Source organism: Coloeus monedula (genome assembly GCF_965178545.1).
Source record: "Coloeus monedula genome assembly, chromosome: 8".
Taxonomy (NCBI): domain Eukaryota; kingdom Metazoa; phylum Chordata; class Aves; order Passeriformes; family Corvidae; genus Coloeus; species Coloeus monedula.
Genome location: NC_138788.1, coordinates 23,859,699 through 23,881,610, shown reverse-complemented (window position 1 = coordinate 23,881,610; position 21,912 = coordinate 23,859,699). Strand labels below are relative to the sequence as shown.

Sequence of the window (21,912 nt, the reverse complement as noted above, 5' to 3'; positions counted from 1 at the left end):
TGAGGCCGCGCGGGCGAGGCGGCGGCGGCCGTTGCCATGGCAGCGCTGCCCCGGGCCGGGGCCTGAGCGGCGGCGCGGGAGGGGCGGGGGCGCCCCGCGGCCGGGCCCGGCAGGGGAGGGGGTTAAAGCGGGCGGGCGGCGCCGCGGGGGTCGCCGCCGGGGGCAGCCCGCAGGCGGGTGTGGGGATGAGCGGCGGCGGGGGCCGAGGGCCGCGCTCCGAGTGCACAGGGAGGCTGCGGAGGTGAAGCCTCTGCTCCCTCGCCGGGCGGGATGGAGACTCTTGGCGCTGCAGAGGACGTGTTTTATGAGGAGGAGGAGGAGGAGGTGAACTGCTACGACTTTGAGCCTCTGCCGACGCTGCTGGAGGATGAGGTGAGTGAGGCAGGTGCGGGGACGGAGCCGCCGCCCTTGCGCTCAGCTGTGGTGTAGCGGCCTCAGGGTCCGCCCGCGGGAGGCGGCCGGGGCCGGGGGCGCACCCGCCCCCCGGGAGCGGCCAGGCCGCGGCCACAGCGCCGTTCGCTTTCCGTGTGTGCTTCTCCGGCTCCTCGCTGCCTCCTGCCCCGCGGTCCCAGCCACCAAGTTGGGCTTTAGCCCATTCCCGTGCACCTTCTCCACACAACAGCAAAGTCATGGTCCTTGAGTGCGGGATGTCTCGTCACTGCTGTCGTAGCCGTGGGTTAATGCTGCAGTCGGCAAATACGTGTCCTTGTCGCACCCGATCAAGGGAAATTTACACGGGCAGAACAGTTTCCCGAAGCTGTCAGCCACTTTTTTGTACAGCCGTATATCTCTGCCCTGTGCTAAAAGGCCTTTGACACTGGGAAATAAAAAACAAAAAAAAAATGAAACTGTTAAATCTGTTTGTTCAGTTGTTATGCAGAATAACCTGTAGCTAAACCCAGTTCTTGTCATCACATTTGTCTGGATCTATTATTGGTTTTGCACTTGCTTTTTATTGCTCTTGCTCATCTTTTTATCTTTTCACGTGATGTGTGTTTCTTACCCCCTAGTGAATGTTAGGGCAAAATGTTTGGAGATTTCTTCCTTTTTTAACTAAAGGTTTGGTGAACCATATGTGAGCTGCTCGTTCCCTGAACCAGATCTTGCAAACTTTCTTATTTACTACATCAAGAATCCTGCTGAATCAGGAGCTAAAAGCACATTTGAAAATGCGAAGCCCCTTTCAGCTTTCTCAAGTCAGCCAGTGGCTCAGCAGTTTGGCTCTTCCACCATCTGTTATATTCAGTGCAGTAGGCCCTCTGCACTCAGACTGGCCAATGCAAAATCTAGGAGGAAGGTGGTAATGGTCTCATTTTTTACATGTTGGCTTAAATACTTAGAGTATTTCCTCAGAACTGAGAAGGCTAAGGGTCAACTCTTCTGTACAAGAAAGAACTGAGCCCATTTTTCATACCTACTCAAGATATACTTTGTGGGTTCCCATGAGTCCCACCTATTTAGTTATTACAAAAACATAAATAGTTTCAGTATTTTTGTTGGGAGAATGAACATGACCTATCACCTGGTGATTAGATAAGTTAATAAAAAAGGGCTGCTTTGAAGAGTACTCAGCTACTCAGGCAACCCTGTGTTTGTCTTCAGATGTGATGAATGTAATGAATGGCATTTGCCACATTTTTTGTGATTCTGGATTAGATTGTTTTGAAGTTTGTGTGAATTATGGCAAAAAGACTTAGGTGTCAGAAGGCTGTGAGTGCTGTTGTACTGAACACTGAGTTGCTTAGTCATTTAGTGGAGTCTGCTCTTGTCATCATTGTACCTAGTATGAAGAATGAGGTTGGTGTCTGATGCATGTGGGCTTTTGCCAATATGTGAAGTAGGAATCTGCCTGAACTGGAGCGTAGAAAATGCTGAGGATGAGGGTGTGTTTCCAATTCCTCTCTTTACTAGAACCTTCTTCATTTCATACTCCTTAATATTCAATTTCAAGATTTTTAAGAAAGGGTCTGTGGCCAATTAATTTATTTTTTATTCCTACTCTCTCTTAATTATCTCTGCTTAATTATATGCTACTGAACTGTTTTGTACTTGCTGAAGAAAATATAAGAGAAAGCTGAGAACTAAAGTGAGCAGTTAAGCATGGTTGCCTGACCAGTTTACTTTTTGTAGTTCTTACTGTTAAAACCAGACACTTTCATATTAAAACCAGACACAAGCGTCTTTTGCTGAAAGAGACAAAAAAGAGGCATCAGGATCTCTGATTTGTAGCACATTTGAATGAAGCAACTTCCAGTGGTCCAAAGTACTGAAGCAGTTGCTCACCAGAAGCTTCAGCTTGCCAGAACCTCCTTTGTTACAGTGTTAAAAGCATGGTTTTTTTCCACAGTGAAAGCTTCTGGTCTGTGTTTCTTTGGGGATACAAGCTAGTCAAATGCAAGTCTCAGTGTTTTCAATGCTTCGTTCTCTACAAAGGCCTTGCTTAGCTGCAGTAGCAGCTTTAATAAGTAAGGTCAAGAAAGTGCGATCATTGTGGCAAATATGTGGTTTATGTGAAGTAAGTAACTTACTGCCCTGGAGCATTGGAAATAGAAAGGCCTGCCATATGGTACTGGTGGTTTCATATTTTTGTATGTTTGTTTTAGCTTCACCTAGCCATCCACTCTTGACAGAAGCCACAGAACATTCATAGGACTTTTTTCCTTTTTCCTTGCTTTTTTTTTTTGTTTGTTTGGTGTTTTTTTGGATGGTTGGTTGGTTTGTTTGTTTGGGGTTCTTTTTGGGGTTTTTTTTTGTTTGTTTTGGGGTTTTTTTCTGTATTACATAACTTTTTCATTCCCTGGAAGGAAAATAAGCTTACCTGACATGAGAGCATTACCTTTTGTTTACTTCCCAAACAACCACAAGACAAAGATGTTTATGTAGGTTTATACTGTAGATATCATTGCTGATAATTATTATCTGCAGTGGAGTTCAGCCTCAAACCTTGACTTAAAAGAAGTTCTCTCAAGTCCTTATTGTGACTGGAATTTGATATTGAGTCTGTCTTAAAGATTGCAGGTTTAATTTTTTTCACGTGCACTCTAAATTGAGCCTATTTTGTCCATACATACAGATGAAACTCTCATAGTTTTGCATCTTGATTAGTGAAGCATTCTTTTATTTTTCTTTTGTGGCAAATGCCATCATGTCACCTAGCTGGAGGATTCTAGGAGAGTTAAAAATTATTACTGGTTCATTGTTTTGATCATAGGACTTTTATTTTTTTTAACTCTTTTTGGTGGCCATAGAATAAGCAGTGTGTCTCTTCTATCCAAGCCTATCCTCATCCCGCTGCTCAGTTTGGTCAATTTCAAAGCCTAATGTTTGTAGTAGAGCTTCTTGCAATGTGTTTTTATTTGCAGATAGAGGAACCTCTGTGTTGCTCTTCATGTTTGGAACAGCTTCCCTATGGAGATGTGCTAAACCTCCTTGTCCACCCGCCAACTCTGATGGCAGCATTACACAACTGTACTGAGCACAGCACAGAGAAAACAAGATTTTGTGCTGAGATCTTTTGCTGTTCTTTATTATGTAGGACTGATTTTAATGAGACCAAGATCCATGATTGGTGCTAGAAGGCACTGTAGTAATGCTGCCATTAGTAAATCAATCCATGTCTAGGCTGATGAAAAATAAGACCTTTGAAAAGAGAAGTTAAGTTTCCCAAATAACAGTGAGTGTGCTTTATTTCCTGCCTCATATTTATTTGTTAAGCATTGTAGTTTAGACTAAAAGACACAATACACTTTTGGACTGAGGTCTGGTTCTTATTTGAAGGATATCATGAAAGCAGTGCTTAATTCTCTGGAAGACACGTTAATAAGCTGTTAGCCTCTTCTGTATATGGTAATCCAGATATTATTGATATTCTCCTGTGCTGAAATAGGTAAAGAAATTTATAACTGTTCTCCAAGGGATTAAAAGTTTAAACCACAGCAGTTTTCTGATCTGTAAGATACTTCACATCCTCTTTTGCTGACGATGACGTACTTTCTTTTTCTGTATGCTAAGCAATGTGTATCTACACCTTTGTAGCGGGTTGAGTTCGAAACCGGGCAGAAAACACCAATTAAATGTAGTGGTTTTGGTTCAAAATATTCATTACTTACTCATTTTCTTTCTGTGAGATAAGAATTAGGAGAAAAGCAAAGCAGGCACAAACCTTAAACAGTTGCAGTACAATGAAAGAGTTTTATTACTAATAGAATTAAAAGTAAAGAGACAATAACAAAACAAAATTAAAGCAAATCCCCCCCCCCCCCCCTCCAGCCAGCACTTCTCTCCTTTTATCTAGCTCACACAAGGGATAACAGAACATGGGATGTTAGTCAGTGTTCCAGTTCTTGAAAAGTCTCTCTCTTATGCTTAAGGGAAAAAAAGGGTTTTTCCTTCAGTTGCACGTGGTTCCCAAACTGCCACCAACAGCAGATCCGCCCGGAAACAAACAATCTGCTGTGTGTAGAACATCTCTCCCATGAAAAATCTCACAGTTCCTTCACACTGCAAAACATGGGCCATCACATGGGGTTATTCATCTTTTTAAGGATAAGTTCTTTTGGCCTGCACACAAAGGCTCTTCTTCGCCACAAGTCTCTAACAGCCTCTTGCTACTATAAAGCCTGGCATCGGCATTCTTCACAATCTTCACAGGCACACGAAGATACTCCATCCCCCCATGTTCTTCAAATGGATTAAAGAGACAAACAGTTTGTGGTATTACAGTTTCTTACCACGGCATGCAAGAAGGTTTCTTTTAAGCTGCCCGCCAGAATCGTGGCACCGCCCTCTTTTCTCCCGCCGCCATGCTCAGCTCCGTCCCACGTGACTCACTTCTCTTTCTCTCTGACTCTGAAGCCGCCATGCTGAAGGGTGTTTTTGTTCGGGCTTTACGGTGGGGAAAGCCTCGCTCCCTTTGTGCTGCTGGCTGCGTGGTGTCTTCTTCAGTTCAGCACGAAGTGTGCTGGCTGCAGACAGGAGGCTCTGCCGGCTCCCGTTGACTCCGCCGGCCCCGCGTGGAGAGGAGAGGGACCCGCCGGTCCCCAGAAGCCGCGCTGGATGGGTTTAGCTGTGAGCAGTCCCTGGCTGGGTTTAGCTGTGAGCAGTCCATGGCTGGGTTTAGCTGTGAGCAGTCCATGGCTGGGTTTAGCTGCCTGCGGCTCTGAGGCAGTCCCCCCCCAGCGACCCAGGGTCCGTGCCACAGCGTTGGGAAAGGGGGGAAGGGGCAGTGGCCCCGGCCCGGCCCGGCGGGGCCGGGAGGCTCCGGAGCCCCCACCTCCCAGCAAGCGAGCTCCGACCAAAAGGGGAAGTCCCGCCTTTCTGTGCGGTTTAAATATGTAAATTGTGAGAAGCGTAATTGGTCTTAAAGACTGTCCATCAACTCAGGGTCAACCCAATACAACCTTCCATTTAGGGTATATTTAATATCGCTGAGAAGCATAGTCTTTAGTCTTAATTACTTACATATAAATGGGAAAATACTGTGTAATTAATAGTAATTATAGCTCCGATACAAAATAACTTCTGTAGATTACCTTCCAGTTTTGTTGCCTTATTTTTCCTTATGGATGGAATCAATGTTTTGTTTGGGGTTTTTTTCCCCTCATTCCTTTAAGTTCGTGAAAGCTTTACTTCTGTAGCTGTGGGTAATGTATTTGGTTTGTACTCCAAAAATACCCATAGAGAGACTGGTTGCTTTGAGCCAAGCATTGTTTCTAAACATCTTGACCAGGAAAGCCACATTAGAAATTTTTTTGGGGCTGGACTCACAGCCTTACAGTGATAACAGGGTCAATGCAAGTTGACAGCAACTTAGAAACTTAAGTCCATGAGCTATTTTGATCACTAAGAGCTCTGGATGTAATGGGGAGGCCTAGGGCAACGGAAGTGTTTGGTTTTAAGTCCAAGTATAAAAACACTTTTCCTATGGCATGTTTGACTTTTCAGTGTTTATTAAATGGTCTACATCACTAAACTTCACAAGAGCATCATTCTTAACACAGGCTAATCTAAAGGGTACTTTTTCCCAGATCACAAATGCTCGGGAGAAGTGCTGTGAAGAGAATTTTTAAGTAGTTTATATAAAGACACCTGGGAGAGCTTGAAAGGCATGGGTGAAACAAAATGTTTTCATTTAGTCTCCCTGCTTTTACCTCCAAATGGTCTGTTTCCTTTGATGCAGTGTTTATTTAACTTACATATCTCCCATAGTATTTTTTTTTTATGTTAGCATACTGTGATATCTTTGTTCAGGTTAACTGTGCTTCTTAAAACATTCTGTGTTAAGAGCAAAGTCATGCACTTGGTGTTTCTTGGGGTGTTAATCAGTGTCCTAGGAAGTCTGAGAACTTGCTGGAAACATTACTTGTAGCCAATTGTGTCAAATGTAATCTATGATACAGAAAGTTGTGTCATGAAATCCAGGGTAATTTATTAATTCATATCTTGGCAGGAGAATGTGTCCCTTGCTGATATTTTGTCACTGCGGGATAGCTGTCTTACTGAGCAAGATATTTGGGCAATTTGCCTGGAGTGTTGCCATTCTTTGAAGAGCATTGCCCATTCTGCAATCTTCCAGACACTCTGCATCACTCCTGACACTTTGGCTTTTAACACCAATGGCAATGTATGCTTCATGGAACAGCTCAGTGGTAAGTATTTGTGTTTCCAGGCTGTTTTACAACTGTGCAAACTCATAGTGAGAAACTGCAGTAAAACATTACATTCTATTTTTAAGACTTACAATTAAAATAAAGGTAAAATAAAACTTATTTTGGAAGGGATGTGTATATGTACGTGTGAAACTACATGTTCAGTTTTGTAATTGATGAACAAAGGCTGTTCTGAGTTTGCTTAGACAATTCCCCTTAGTTATTTTAAGACTGATCCAGGTAATAAGTCTTCTTTATGTCCATTTTAAACATGAAGATTAGGTACTCGTGTTCCTGTGTACACAAGTCTCTACCTTTGTAAAGCATGTCTTTCATCTCTTACAGATTGTCTAATTTCATAGCTATGTTCTATTTCTAGATAAGTCTGATATTCAGTGTATCTTGCTGATTGTCAACATAAAGAATGGAACAATTCCAGTGCACATTTGCTATTAAAAAGGAAAGTTCTGTTGAATAAAGGCCTTTTTTTTATTATTCTTTTAAATCATGATTTTCAGACTTGGCAAATCTGAAATGAATTTTAATATGTTAGAAACCAGTATGTAGTGGCATGAAGATGTTCAGGTATCTTAGCAGGTGAACAGGGTGATGACCTTTAAAATAACTTATTGTTTCATCTTAGATGAAAAGGCATGTTATGGTTGCTTTTCCTTTCTCATTGATGCATCTCAAGATGATGGGTCTAAAGCCTCTTAATGATTTTACAGAGGAGGAAAAAAACCAAACAGCTCTTATGCTATGGTACTTTTAAATTTATGACAGCTCATAACTAGGAGAACCATTCTATTCTATATACACACTAGTCAAGTTTTTGTTGTGATTTCTTTAACCTACTTTATTTTTTAACCTATGTCAGGATAAGGGTTTATTCTTTTAGTCATAATCTAGATCACAGTATTTAGAAAAAATACTAGAAAAACTGAGGAAAGGTGACATCGCAACCAGATGAAGATTTGTTGCCTCCTTTAGGATTAGGGATGGTACTTCATATAAATGGAACATCATAAAATATAATTAATAAAGATGAAAATGTATCTTCAGAATTGTTGTGATGTTTGTTTTTTACTAAAGTCTTCAAATAGACATGAGTCAACTTTTACTTCCATATTAATAGGGTAATGTGGAATCAACTTCCTTTATTTTAAGGAGCTTGTCATACCTTGAAATTTAAAAGAAAAGAAGAAGAATCTGCCTTTGTATAAGCCAAGGGTATATGAAAGACTAGTTGAAGAGAATAAATCTAGTGGATAAAAAATGTTCCTCAACTGAGATCTTTGCTTGTAGCTAGGAAGGAAAATATCAATTTCTTCTTAAATGTTTTCGTCTAATTGAATAGCTGGCAAACAATTGATCCAGGAATGCTGTATTCAAGGACTTAAAATGTAGGATAACAAATTCCCATGCAAAGCAAATGTACAAATACTTAGTTCCCTGAAGTCATGTTAGTCCCTAAGGAAAAGATTTTTCATTAGTTCTCTTTAAAGAATGTTATGCTTCCCATAGGAATGCAAAAAAGTTACACATACATTCTACTTCTCTCACACACACTCCACTATGTCTTTGGCTCTTCCCCTCAGATCTTGTTACTGTTTGGTTAAAATGTAGTTTATTAAGTAGGCACTTGAGGAGATTGTTCTTTTCTTGCTTCCCTGTAGTTGTTGCCTATGGATTTATTCTTCCAGAAGAAAATTATATCCTCTGGATTTGCTTGCCACTGAGAGAAAGCAAACAGCCTGTCATCTCTGCTTTAGCAGGAAGTTCTGCTTCCTGCAGGTTCTGTGGTGTTAAAGTGACAAACATTCAATAGGATGTTCTGCCAAGGGGTCTGATACCTTCTTGTCTCTTCAGATCAAACAAATTCCCATTGTAAACATTATATTAGAAGAATACAGTGAGCTGTACCAGTGATAATTTAAATACTTGTACAGCCTTTAAAGTGTTCTATGGAAAGAAAGGGAAAAAGGACTGGAGATAAAAAGGAGCAGTAGTCTGCAGGTGGGGGAGAGAGGAGAATAAAACATCTGTCTGTTAGTTCCCTTCTTATTCTGCCTCCTCTGCCCACCCTCAAAATCACAAAAAAATGTGGTGGTGGGTAAGAAATGCAGAATTAGTTGCATACCCCTCTTTTTCAGTGGGAAAGTACGTTTGGGAATGTCATAAGGAGCTGTAAATCAGTTACTGGTATCTGGCTAGTCAGCCAGGCCATGTAGCTGCAATGTATGAATATGCAAAAGAAGTCATCTCTGGTAGTCTCTGCCATATACCTGGGCTTAGTGTCTTCACAATAAAAACTTTGCATTTCACTTCTAAGAAACAGGCACAAAAGTTCTATTAAAGCTAAAGTTATGATGATTATGCTGTGCCTCTGAACATACTATTTTTCTCTTCTTGTTGAGAAGGGAAACACACTTTTTGCATGTGAATCATCTCAATCATCCTGGCTTCCCAGAAGGATAGGTTAGGTGAGTTGAGTATGTATGTGAAGAGTAGGTTTTTTAGTTGGGCTCTTGTTTAATTCCTTGGCGTTCTTTACTGGGTTCACGTGACATAAGTACACTGTGATACTGTGTACCTGCTTGGATGCAGAAGCAGCATCAGTCTCTTTTAAGATGGTCTTTTCTTCTTTTCACCTCCTCACTCAGAATTGACTGCTGTAGTAGCTCAGTTCTCTGTTCAGCAGCACATGTGTGGGCAATTTACTTCCTCTACTCTTTTATCATAAGTAAAACAAACTAAGCAGAAAGATCAGAGTTCTAAGATGAAGAGACAATTAGCTGTTCAGACTGGCTTTGCTACTTGAACCTTTATCACCAGGTCTGCAGTGGAAAATAGTGAATGGAAGTGTCCAATTAATCAAATCAGATCTCTAAGCCACAGCTGAGCCCCACCAGCTTAGGTGATAACTGGGTCCAAACATAAATGCCTGAAGGCAAGAAGTGGTTAGACATTTTAAATGTATTTCTTTGTGGGTGTTTAATCGGTTTTGTTTCTTAGTAGGAAAGTTATGATACCTTGAAAACAGCACTTTATTTTACTTCCAGCACTAGTAACATGGATAAGTTGTCTGTACATCAAATTGGAGTGAACCAGAATACACTATACACAGTTTCTTTTGTCTCAGATAGGAGTGTATCATCAAATTGGTTTGTGGTTTTTTTTAAACAAGACTACTAATTTCTAATCTGGCATGTTTCCTTTTGTTTTCAAAGATGATCCAGAGGGTGCCTTTGTTCCACCAGAATTTGATATCACCGGTAACACTTTTGAGGCAAGTTCATAAATTTATATCTGTAAAGTAGAGGGGGAGGTTAATAGTTCTAGTATTTCTGGCAATACCAAATACTCAGCATTCTCAGTATATGATTTTAGAACTTCTAAAGATTTTGAGTAGTAAATGGTGCTGTTGAGATATGTTTTGTGAAAATAAAAAGTAAACTTAAAATGTCGTATTAATTTTCTGCGTAAACATTTGTTCACTAACTGTTAAAATGTGAGAATCTATTTTGGCTGAATAATGTGTTGTGCTAAACCACAGCTGGCCTATATTATGTTCACTGGTACCCATCACTGGTTACATTGGCTTGTTTGGGGACTAGTCATGAACTTTTATGACTAAATATAAAATTTGTTTGCTATCTTCTTCAATAAAATAATTCAGGGAAGGGTAATCAGCAATTTTATCTTTGATTTAATGAAGAAACAGATTACTATCTGTTGCTTTGCAATGCACAAATGCTCTACATTGTTAAATTAAATTAGATTTGAATTGTTTATACTAATTCATTAGCCTCCCAAGTCAACCATCTCATTGCATGCTACAGGAGCACTTTCTTGCTTAATATCCTTCTTCTTAATACACTATTTTTTCTGGCATGTATTCTTAGATAATTCTAATGTTTTTATTAGCAACACATTTAATTCAAGGTATGTTTAAAAATATGGTTCTTTATCGTTCAGTACAAATATCTTTTGCTTTTCGTAGTTGTAGCCTTCATAGTCATTTTAGTAGTTCTCTGTGTTTCTTGGTGGAGGGCGTGGTAGTGGGGAGGAGGAGGAGAAGTGAGCCTTGGAAGTGTGTAGTACTCATGTTAAATGAGAATGATAAGGCAGGGAGGGTGGTATAATAGAATATGAAATAGTGCAGTCCTTGCAGGTTAGAGAGGCAACATTTCACTCTGTTGCTATGCTTTATTAATGTATCTACATGGGCCAGCAGAGCTCTAGTCATTTTGTGCTCACTCTCTTCCTCATCCCTGTGATGGTTTGCGGGGAGTCTTTCTTTGTGGACAAGGACTGTTAGGAGGTGGCCTGCATTGCCTGTAAACTTGGCAACTTTATAAGCCTTTATATTCAGATGTGGTTGAGGAAAACAAGACCCAAAGGTGACTGGGTTTTGTTTCTTTCATTTTGTTGTGCTTCTGAAGCTGGACTTAGATTTTACATAAATATGTTCTTCATTCCTTAACAAGATTCAAAGACTTGACACAGAAATGCTTACAAGATTTGCGGAATTATTTGCTCCTTTGGCCAACTTATTTCCCTCAACCCTTTTTCCGTGTCTAGAAATTGCTGAACTTGTCTGCATAAAGTAAATAGATACAATGAAAGAGGTTCAAAGACCAAGGAGATGGAACAAGGTGAAATAGGAGTTTGGAAAGACTGTGGTAATACTAAGTGACCTGAAATTTTAGTTCTGTCTGATAGACAAAGCTGTTGCATTCCTTTTGGATAAAACTCATCTGTGTACAGATTTGTTGTTTAACTCTTCTCTTTCAGCAGCATGTGCAAGCCTGTTAAGCCCCAGTGAATCCCAATACAAAGCACAGCACAAGCAATTAAACAGTCACTGAAAGCTGTTTGAGTCAGGAGTGGCTCTAAACATTGACCATTTTACTCCTTTTGCAAAGGTCGTTGAAGATACATGAAGGTACACATTTGTGTGGAAGGAAGTCAACATGCTCTGCATTGTCTCTTGTGAAGTGGGGTAAGGGCTGGGTGCACTGATTTCTGTGCATTGCTGCTATTTCTTTATCTAACAAGTCGGGAAGCTTTCCAAAGCAGGGAGAGAGTGCTACAACAGTATCCTGTTGCCTCAGCTGTTTTTCAATAACCATCCTAGAGCAATACACAGGACTGAAAAGCAAGGGCTTTCCCCTGCATTGAGGCAGAAATGTATTGTTTTACTCTGGGATTTGTGTGCATTTGGTCAGACGTCTATGGGATTCAGAGTATTTATGGAATTTCAGAGCTTTACCTCTTACCATGTATAGAGTTTGGTTGAGTGTTTAAGTGCTTTAGTACCAGACCGACTTCTGCCAAGGATTCCATGCTGATCTCTGCTTGCTTTTACTTTTGCAATTTCCAAGACCTACAGTGGGTTAATGCTTGTGTACTTGTTACAAGGGTTTTATAATATTGTAATCTTTCCAAGCTGGCCATTTCCTTCTTGGTGTTAATTCGTCACGTTCTTCTCTTTTCCAAAAGTATTGATACTTCTGTCTGTCCCCTCACCTCTATTGTAACCTTCTACTGTGCAATAGCAGAACAGTACTGCTTTATATACATCTCCTGGCCTGTTGTGCTTTCTCAGTATTATGAGGTTCTTTGATTACAGTAAGCTGCCCTTTTTACAGGGGTGTCAAGTCTCTTGTGTTACTCCTTGCTTCTTCCTTGGTAATGGCCTGACTTGGTTCTTCTTTGTTGGATTGTTTTTGCAGCTGCTTGGTCTGCTTTGTTTAGAACAATGGCGAGTAATGTTTGTATTGAAACTGTCTGATTTCAATATAGAGAGAAAAAATTAGTTTTGGAACTACTAAGTATGTTCAGGATGATCTTTGATAGCTGTTATTCCAGCGTCAAAGCTCAGCTGATTTAAAATAGTTATGTCAGCCAGAGGTTTTGCTTGATTTGAGTGCAACCTATTTTGCGGCTTCTAAAATGGAAGCACACAAGGAGATTTGTACGGCTACTGGATGACTTCTTCCTCTTTAAACTCTTTTTGAAAAATTCCTTCAATTAAAGCTACAGTTATTTCAACAAGAGATGTTTTGTTTCCTGCTTGGTGAATTACTGATCCAGACCTCTAATGGTATTGTGACTCCAGCCTAATTAGTTGCTAAACTTAGCTGGCACTCACAAGCACACAAGGGTAATAGACACAGGAAACAAATTGAAATGCATTGCTGTCCTGGTGTCTGAAACAAAGCTATTAAAGATGTCGGTTTCTAGTTGGAATTTCAAATAGCAAGAGATCTAAAGCTTTGTCCAAATGACAATGCACAAGACTGAAAAGTAATTGATTTCATGTGGTTGGTTTCAGCCTTGTGCCTTCTTTCCTGACCTGCTCTCCATTTGTAAAGTGGGAATAATAGCACCAGCTTCAGTTACTGCTGAGAGTTGGAAGGTGAAGACTAGCCCTTCAGCTTCAGTGACAGGTGTAAAATAGACTTTTTAGAGAGAAACATGGTTAAGAAGGAATTAGCTGTGAAAGGAGCTTGTGGTACTGACAGTGAAGTGCAGCTGAACTCTCCATGGTGACTTTAGTGCTGCTACACTTCCAGCCTGTGGGGTTGGAGGAAGGATTGCAGTTTCTGAGCATCTGAAGAGACCTTGAAGTCACTATGTTGCTAAGTGGTTGGAGTGGCATTGAATAGGCTAGTTCTGGTATGTTCTCCTCTTCCAGGTGTATGCATTGTGGGGTATGCCCAGCCACTGCCCTGGAGGGACGTCTGCTGAGATAAGGAGATTGCTCAAATCTCCCAGCAGAACTCCTCTGGAAAGGCAACTACTTTTCAGTTACGGTGAGAAGAAGACTGACCCAGAATCCTCTGGGAGACCCTATGCAGATCTTTTGTAACCCATTGGCCTTTACCCTCTGACACCCACCCCCTGTATCCCTATAAAGCTAGCCCTCTGCCCCTGCGAGGGCAGAGAGGTGCTTGTCCCTAGCTCCCCTTCGCCAGAGTACAGACCAATAAAGCTGCCTCGTGCGGAACAGCTACACAGGCCTCTCGTCTCTCTCCCTGGTCTGGCCTGGAGGCTGCCCTGCAGAGCTGAGTTGAAATCACGAGCTGACAATCACTGAAGAGCTGACAGCTTCTGCACGGGCCCTCCAGCCAGCAGCTGAGGGAAGACACCAGGCCTCGGGAAGACGATCTCTTTGGAGACCATCTCTCTGGACCGGTCACAGCTTCCTCGGTCAGAGCTACTGACCCCTCACCAGCTGTCATAATGCATGCTTGCAGTACAAGGGCAGAAAGGTAGCCAGAGAGGGTACTGCTGGGCTCTAGGACAGCACTGAACTAAAACAGAGGATCTCCTGGCTATCTGTTCGTGTTAATTTTTTTCCTGTAACTTTGCTATCTCCTTACAGACTTCCATTACCATTGTGCTCTAGTAAATGTACTATTAAGAACTGGTGCTGACAAGAGAGAGAGGCAATAGGAGATAAACTTTGGAGTTATGATCCATACTGTAAGTCCAAAGAAAAGGTGAATTTCTCTACAGTACACTTATTATAACTTGCACTTCTCCTCTTAATGCAAATGCAGGCATGTGATGTAACTGTGTTCAGTAAATGTTTTCACATTACCGAAGCTGTCACTTGCCTGCATCGGTGGAAAGATCTCATTGTCTGCTTTTCCTCTCAACTGGAAGTTGTGCCTGAATTTGCTATCGCAATTATTGATCAAATTTTTGTTCTCACTGAATCTTGAGCTAGAAGTCAGTTAGAAGCATCTGGAGTATAAAGATTAGCATCTAATTTTATCATTTTCTACTCATCATACTATAGAGAACAGCAAAGAATGTGAATTTTTCTGTTCTTGAAAACCATTAATAGACTCAGATGCAAAAATAATATTTTAGGCTTCTTTTAAAATTTGCCCTGGTTCTGCCTTCTAAATAGGAAGAACTTTAGCCTTTTTCCTAATGAAGGTGGTTCCTATTTCATTTTCTTGCCTTGAGCAGTACAGTGTTAGACTTAGGAAATTTGACCAATGGGAGGCTCAACATGAATAGTTAAATATTGTTGAGTTCATTAATAGCCTTACTTCTATCACTACAATACAAGATTGCCTCAGGTTAAAAACATTGGCTGTCTCAAACCAGTTTCAAATAGCTATTTGTCTGCATCACAAAACTGCCATTGAGTCTCACACAGAGGTTCATTGATGCGGAACACCACATTTCTAAGATATGAGCTTTCAGTGAGATGAAGGACCCATATCCACTATGTGTGAGCTTGCATTTATAATATTTTAATAATGTGGCTATTCAGTTTTGCTTGTTCTAGTGAACCTTTGTGATAGAAATCAGTGAATTTTCGCTCTTGTCCATAGATTGGATAATACTTCTGTTAATTACTTATTTCATTATTTAGTGGCGATAAGATGCAGTAGTTCAGAAGCCTCAGTGTGCAGCAGGATTAAAACCTTCAGAAATTAAAGTACTGAAAAAGTGATACAGAGTTAAATACTACCTTGAAGAGAAGGAAGAAATATGGGTTAGAGAAGGGGAAGAAAGTGAAGTTCGCGCTTCCTCTTCTTCTCATCTACAACTTGTTCTTGCTTTTATCTATCAGGACAGGAGTGGGGTATGCTGATCCCTCAGCTGTGAGAGAATCACAACTGGAAAAGGCTGAATGCTGTCACTGTCTTTGTTAGAATGTCATGGCTGTCAACTTGCAGTTCTCAGTGGCTGGTAGTTGATTTATATTACATAAAAAGAAGTCCAAGTGTTTCAGCAACGTTAAAAATAAACAAATGAACCCAAAGTGGTAGAACTACTGCAAATGGAAAAGATACAAAATAAAATGTTATCACATTTTTTTTAATACTAAATTATTAAGATTCATATAACTTACTCCTATGAAATGAGACAAGGCAGTTGGAGTGATAAGTACAATATACATACAAATATTTTATGTACATATAAATGCATGGGTTGAAGTGTCAAATGAAACACAGTGTTCTACAGAATAGATAAAGAAAGGCAGGTTCAGGGTGTGTGTACGTATATATATATATATATATATCTATCTGTGTCAGGCCTACTGAAGAAAACTGAGCAGTTTCATGCTGCAGTATTTCTCAATAGCTGATCATCACTAACCTAGTGCTCATGTCTCAGCTGTTGGTCCTTCTTTAAATGTGAAAGCCTTTATCTTTCTCCCAAATCCAAATAGCAGACAGTAAAAAGAAAGTCTTGTCTTTGTGACTTTCCTAGTCTTTTAAAGCAGTAGCTTTGAATACTGTGAGATTATCTCTATTGTTCTATTCTTTCTTTAGCTCTCAGTGCAGGATGAAAAAAGAGAACTTTTATATGTTCTCCTAGAGGGGCTTTTGGTTTTGTGTTTATCTGATGGGGGAAGCAAGTCTTTTGAAACACCTAGTGCCTTTTTTCTTCAGTTCTGTTTCCTAGTTTCATGTAGCCTCCCCTTGAGACTAATTCTATCTAACAGCAGCAAGGCTTGTCATCAGCAAATGGTAACTTATCTCCTCCTGTAGTCTAAACCATTCAATCTTCTGAGCGTTATTTAAAGCTGTCTTTTCCTTCAGTGACAAAAATAAATTACTTTCATTTGGTTACCTCTGTGTCTACTGTGCTATAGAAGAGAAAATGGAATCTTCGTGTTCTTGGTTTTACATCACCGTCCCAATTGAGGTTCCACTCAGGAACTTAGGACTGAGCAGACACCCTTTAGTTGCTTTACACGAAGTTAACAAAAGGAGGAGTGAGGCCAATGGGACTTTTTTACAGCAGTGTTTGTTTGTTTGTTTGTTTGTTTTCTTTTAATGCCTAGACTATCTTAAAGTTTATAATTTGGTTACCTCAAAAACCTATAGCTTGTTGCTTAGTCCTGAAGTTGGGGTTGCAAAGTTGTCATATTGGTCTTTGCTAGCAAACTTTTTGAGAATATTGCCAGTATTTCTACAGTTTTGTCTCTAAATCTGAAACAACTTTTCAGATTGACTTATTTTTATTGGAAACAATTTGTCTCCTGGCAGAAAAATGTCTTTAGAAGAAGAATTACTGGTAACCTGGTCAATGAAAATATATAGAATTTTAGGTTTCTTCCTTATTTGGCTACAAGATTCCTATAAGAAAGCATTGTTAAAGCTAAGATATATAATTTTTTCCCCTAAGATCGGTGAAAATGTACAAAATAATTTTTAAATAATCTTATTTAAGAATTCTTGTTTTGTGAGGAAAAGACTGGGAGTGAAGAGAGGACTTTGTGTTCTGTGGTTCTTGTAGTTGAAGTTTACTTTTTTAGAAGCCCGAACAGCTGTATTGGATAAATTTGTGGATTGTTTCCATCATGTGCAAAAAACTATGGAAAGGAGAAGAAATTGTTTTCTCCTGTTACACTTGTGCAGGGTCATCATAAAGCTCTGGGCTTCTTAATGCTAAAGATGCATGAATGTTTTAGATCAGTTGTTACTCTCCAGCCTCTTCCACATAAACCCTTCTCATTAGTACTGATACTTTCTTGGCTGTGGGTGAAGTTCTCTTCTTTAGCCCTCGTATCATTGTCTGTCAGTTTCTGGTGCTGCCCATTCAAACTTATTTCTTTGATGGATCCATCATCATACTGGTCTTACTGGCAGAACTTAATTTTCTCTGGTCCTTTCCACTTATTTCCGTCATTTACTCCTTAGAGTGGTTTACAATGCTGTTGAAATGTAAGCCTGAACCCTTAAAGACAACATTGAATTATTCCTTATCATTACTTGTTATTAAAAGATTTCTCTTTCATTAATTTTATGCCTGTTTTACATGGATATTCAGGTCACTAAGAGATCCATGATCATTGCTACACTGGATCTGGATAATTTATACTCCCTGAAACAGTGGCAATTAATTTTTACCATTTGCGTGAACTGAAAATCGAGCCATTTCACCAGTGTATGAGAACATTCATTAATACCACTATTTTTGAAAGGTTCAGGAAACAATTGACTTAGAACTAGATGGTAGAATGGATGACTTCCTAATCTCAAGATAAAATTTCAAGACTAGTTCAGTTTCCACTGTCAATTAGATGGTTGTTGAGATTTAGTTAACAGAGCCTTCAGGATTGTGACAAAATGGTTGTCACTCATACATCAGTCTCCTTAGTTACAGCATTTCGGGAAACCTTAGAAGAATAACTGAGAATATGCTTTTGAAGCTGAGGATAGTGTCTCCTGGGAAATGTGTTGAATGTGACTTTTCTTAGATAAGCTTGCAACACATTTTGAATTAATCTCTTTGTATATACATACTCCAGGATTCTTGAACTTTTCAGCCCTTTTGCCAAGTTTAAAAATAAAACAAAACAGAACAAACAAAAAAACCCCCCCAAACAAATAAAACACACAAGCCGACAAACAAACAACAAAAAAACCAAAACAAAAAAAGCCCCACAAAACAATCAAAAGCCCCAAGCAAACTTCTCCTTTCTCTTAGCTGTAATACTACTGTACTTGAGTAGAGAAGGAGCAAGGTTTACTTCTGCAGAAAACAGTCCCCTGAAACAATCAAACAAAAAAAATAACCAAACTGAAATAAGCTGCCAACCCTCCCCCTCCAAATGTTTATGTTCCTGCCATATAAAATGAGAGCTACCTATTCATTGGCTATTTCTGTCACCTCCAGCTGTTCTGTGAAAATTGGTATTCTGAATGCTGTTATAACAAGATATTATGCAGAGAGGTAAATACAGAAGTGTTTGGCCAGCTTTTTACATTTTGCATCTTATACATAATTCTTATAGGAAAAAAAATAGAAATCTCCATAGATTATTATGTTAAGAAAGAGTTAGCTGGTTATTCCACCGTAATAAATATTTTACATATCAAAGTCTGGATGTCATTGACTCATGTAATGGTAGAAGAACTGGGATGCTATTCTAGTGTATTGGCCCATAGTGTTCTTAACTGGAAGTGCTACAATTCAGTTTCTTACCTCCAAAATGTGTAATAAGTATCCCTCAATAGAGAATGGTGTGAATGCCTTACTCAGAGTGACAGACTACCAGTAGGCACTGCCTCTTAGGTTTAAGATTAAAAGAACGTAGGTTTCTTTTTTAAATAAAGAACTTAAGTAACTATGAATAACATCGTATTTGCCATAAATTGAAAAAAAAATCCTGCACCGTTGAGAGAAGACAGAACCAGTCTGCTCAGCATGCATATAACTGTTTCTCAGGCTTCCTTGTTTCTATGCCTACAGGGAATAAGTTGTGTTACCTTAATTAAGTGATAAATGAATTACCTATGGCAAGTAACTTAAAAGTAAGGAGGTTAATGGCTGATAAATCATAAGGAGAGCTGTGACACATGAAACTCCATTTCAAAGGGAGTTTTAAAAAGATACCATTGTTCAAGAAGCTTTAAAGATAAATGTGAGTAATTTTTGCTATCTAAACCTCTGAGGTCTTCACCAGGTTTTTTTGCAGTATTCTTCCTTACCTGTCATAATTATACTTCTTCAGTCACACAGGAGAGGAGTCAAGTAGTGTGCTACTCATCTGTGTTGGGGTGCCTGATCTTTGTGATTAAGGGAGCCTAAAAGTGGGATGGAAGTGTAAAAAAAACCTGTTCTTAATTTGTGTCTTCACTCTGCAAATACATGAGTAAGTTCCTGCAAACAGCATGGTTTAAATTTGCTCAAGATTCTGTGTATGTTCATCTTCATGTGACTGCCAAAAGTGAAATGAATCTTTACCAAGAAACTGTCAGTGGCTTACGATACATCTGTCTTTACTATGGCAGTTAAGGTAACAACAGCTTTTTGAAACTGTGTTGAGGTCCATTTGAAAAATTTATATATATTTTTTTTTCCCTTCATTTCTGGGTGTAGCTCTGAATTGACAGTATTTCTTTTCAAAATGATTACTACTATAAATGCTGGCAAGTTACTCTATGGACAACAATCAACAGGGTCATATGGAAAGCCAAAACCTATTGCTGTTAAAATAATGCTTGAAGGTAGCACAGAGACTGTTGTAAATGTATCTTATGATTTTTTTAAAAACAATATGTATCTCCTGTCAAAGACCACCTGAAAAGAAACCCCTGAGGTTAGTCAAAAAGTATGCAACAAAACTTACAAAAGAATGAAAACCTGATATTTTTCAAATCTCTCAAAACTCAGAAATACTACACAAAGTCTGCAATGTTGCAAATGAATAAGATGCAAAAGAGTTTTTCAAAGAAAGCCACAGCCAAAAAGCTATGTAATTTTTTTGAACGTTTTAATCTTGTAGGACCTTCAGTAGGTTCATACATTGCAACTCTTCTTTATGGAGAATTATCAAAAATTGGCTCAATTAAGAGTGTCAGAATAGACTAGTGACCAACCTGACAAAATTAGCTGTAACATAAATTTCCAGGACCAGATGGTGAAACAGCATTCATAAAAGAAACAGTTATTTCAAGTAATACTCTTTAGCCTGGAAGAGAAGGCCCTGAGGGAGAAGCTCTGCTAGAAATCTGTGAGGCGTGCTGTGGCAGCAGCCATGGAGTGAGTGTCAGCTCTCAGAAATGGAGAAGTAGGTGGCAACAATGAGATGTACATGGGTGGATTCAAACAAAATATTGCCTTTTTATGCCATGAGATGTGGAAATTCTTGCTGCAAAACATAGATGCAAAAAGGTTGCATGTTAATAAAACTTAGACAAATTCATGGAAATAAAACAGTTGGCATGAACCATTACAGACAAGAAGCCTGCAACTGTAAAACTGACATTAGGTTGATGTCCTAGGTAGTGTTTCTCAGTTCAAATTGGATGATACAAATACAGGTCACCCAGAACCAGTAAAATGTAGGGACTTGGTAACAAAACTTTGCTTGTGTTTTATGGTATAAACTATGACCTGATATTTGCTTAACAACATAAATAAACTTGAAAGCTTTCACTTATTTTTGTTAGGTTAGTTGAAAGACAGTTTGAGAGTCAAAATACCTGCAGACTTTGGCCATGAGAAAATCTGACCTGTAGATGCATTTTAGTCCCCATGTGTATTTTTAGGACTCTTTTGGGGATCAAGTTTTTTCAGACAGAGTTAACTGTAGTTAGAAGGGACAAACTGCACATACAGCTTTGATAGAAAGTGTACTTCCAGCATTTGCTGCCGCTTCAAGCTATACTGTATGTTTTCAGAATAGTCGACAGTGGTTGAGCACTTCTAGCACACTCTGCAGACTAATGATCTACGCATCCAGAGTGCCAAATGAACAGAAAGCTAATATTTAATACAGCACCTTCCAGTAATTACAATTATGCAGAAAGGCATTTAGTCCATTTGTAGTGAAGGAAAGTATTGAAAATAATAGGCCTATTTCCCTTTCATTTTCTCGCTGAGGAATATTACTGACTTTCTTTTGCATAAAAATAGTGCATTTTAGAATGACAACATAGAAAAATGACATAGGTAAATATTAAATGTTGTCTCTCAGTAGTAATTTTCTCAAGCATTACCTTGAATTTCTTTATAAAACTTTGAGGTTTATAATCACACTGAAGCTTTCATTTATGGAACCCTTAAATGCTTTGAATTGTGAAAGGGTGGAAGTGTCTAAATCTGTGCAATCTCAATAAAAAAAAGAAAATATGCAAAGTAAAATAAGGGTCAGATATGAATGTCAAAACCAAGAATTGTTTTACACAATTTCTGTAGTTTGTTATTTAGTCAGAAATATTTTCAGGAAGTATTGGCTGTATTACGGTCTGTCTTTTTCAGTTCTCCACAAGACCTACAATTCTGAACTCAGTGAAATCTCAATACAAAATATAAATGGTCATTATTCATAATTGCTACATGCTTGTGCAGTCTCTATTCAAAAGCTCTTTTGTCAGCTTTTTCCTGTAGTGTTTGTCTGCAAATGTGGGCTCCTGGAGAAGTTTAGTTCTTTAGTCCTGTCAAGCAGTAATACAACAATGCCTCTGTCATGGTCTCTCTGTAGACTTGGAGCTTTTACTTCTTTTCCCAATTTTTTGATTGGCAGATTTTAAAACTAGAGCAGATCATTACTTTTCTCTGATTTCACTTCCTATAGTGTTAAATGGTTATAAAATGGCATGCAGCAAGGCAAGTAACTTTTGATTAGAACTTGCAGAAGCCTTTTGGAAAGTATTTCAATAATGATGTAAAATTATAACATGATGGCAGAAGCTTTCCTCTCCTTTGGTGAGTGCTTCCAGTACTTAGCCTGATCATTTAAAAAGAATTTTGAATTACCTTTTTGTTTGGTTGG

The 21,912-nt window shown here is 39.2% G+C and overlaps 1 protein-coding gene across 1 annotated transcript in view; it reads left to right on the top strand.

Annotated features, from left to right (window-relative positions):
• Positions 1-270: 270 nt before the first annotated feature.
• KNDC1 (kinase non-catalytic C-lobe domain containing 1) overlaps positions 271-21,912 on the top strand; it is a gene marked incomplete at both ends in the record, with an annotated part of 59,164 nt that continues 37,522 nt past the window's right edge. The window contains 3 exons of the mRNA XM_082286496.1: positions 271-372; positions 6,449-6,647; positions 9,878-9,936. Of these exons, the coding sequence (XP_082142622.1) occupies positions 271-372; positions 6,449-6,647; positions 9,878-9,936 (360 nt within the window). The remainder of the gene's footprint in view (positions 373-6,448; positions 6,648-9,877; positions 9,937-21,912) is intronic.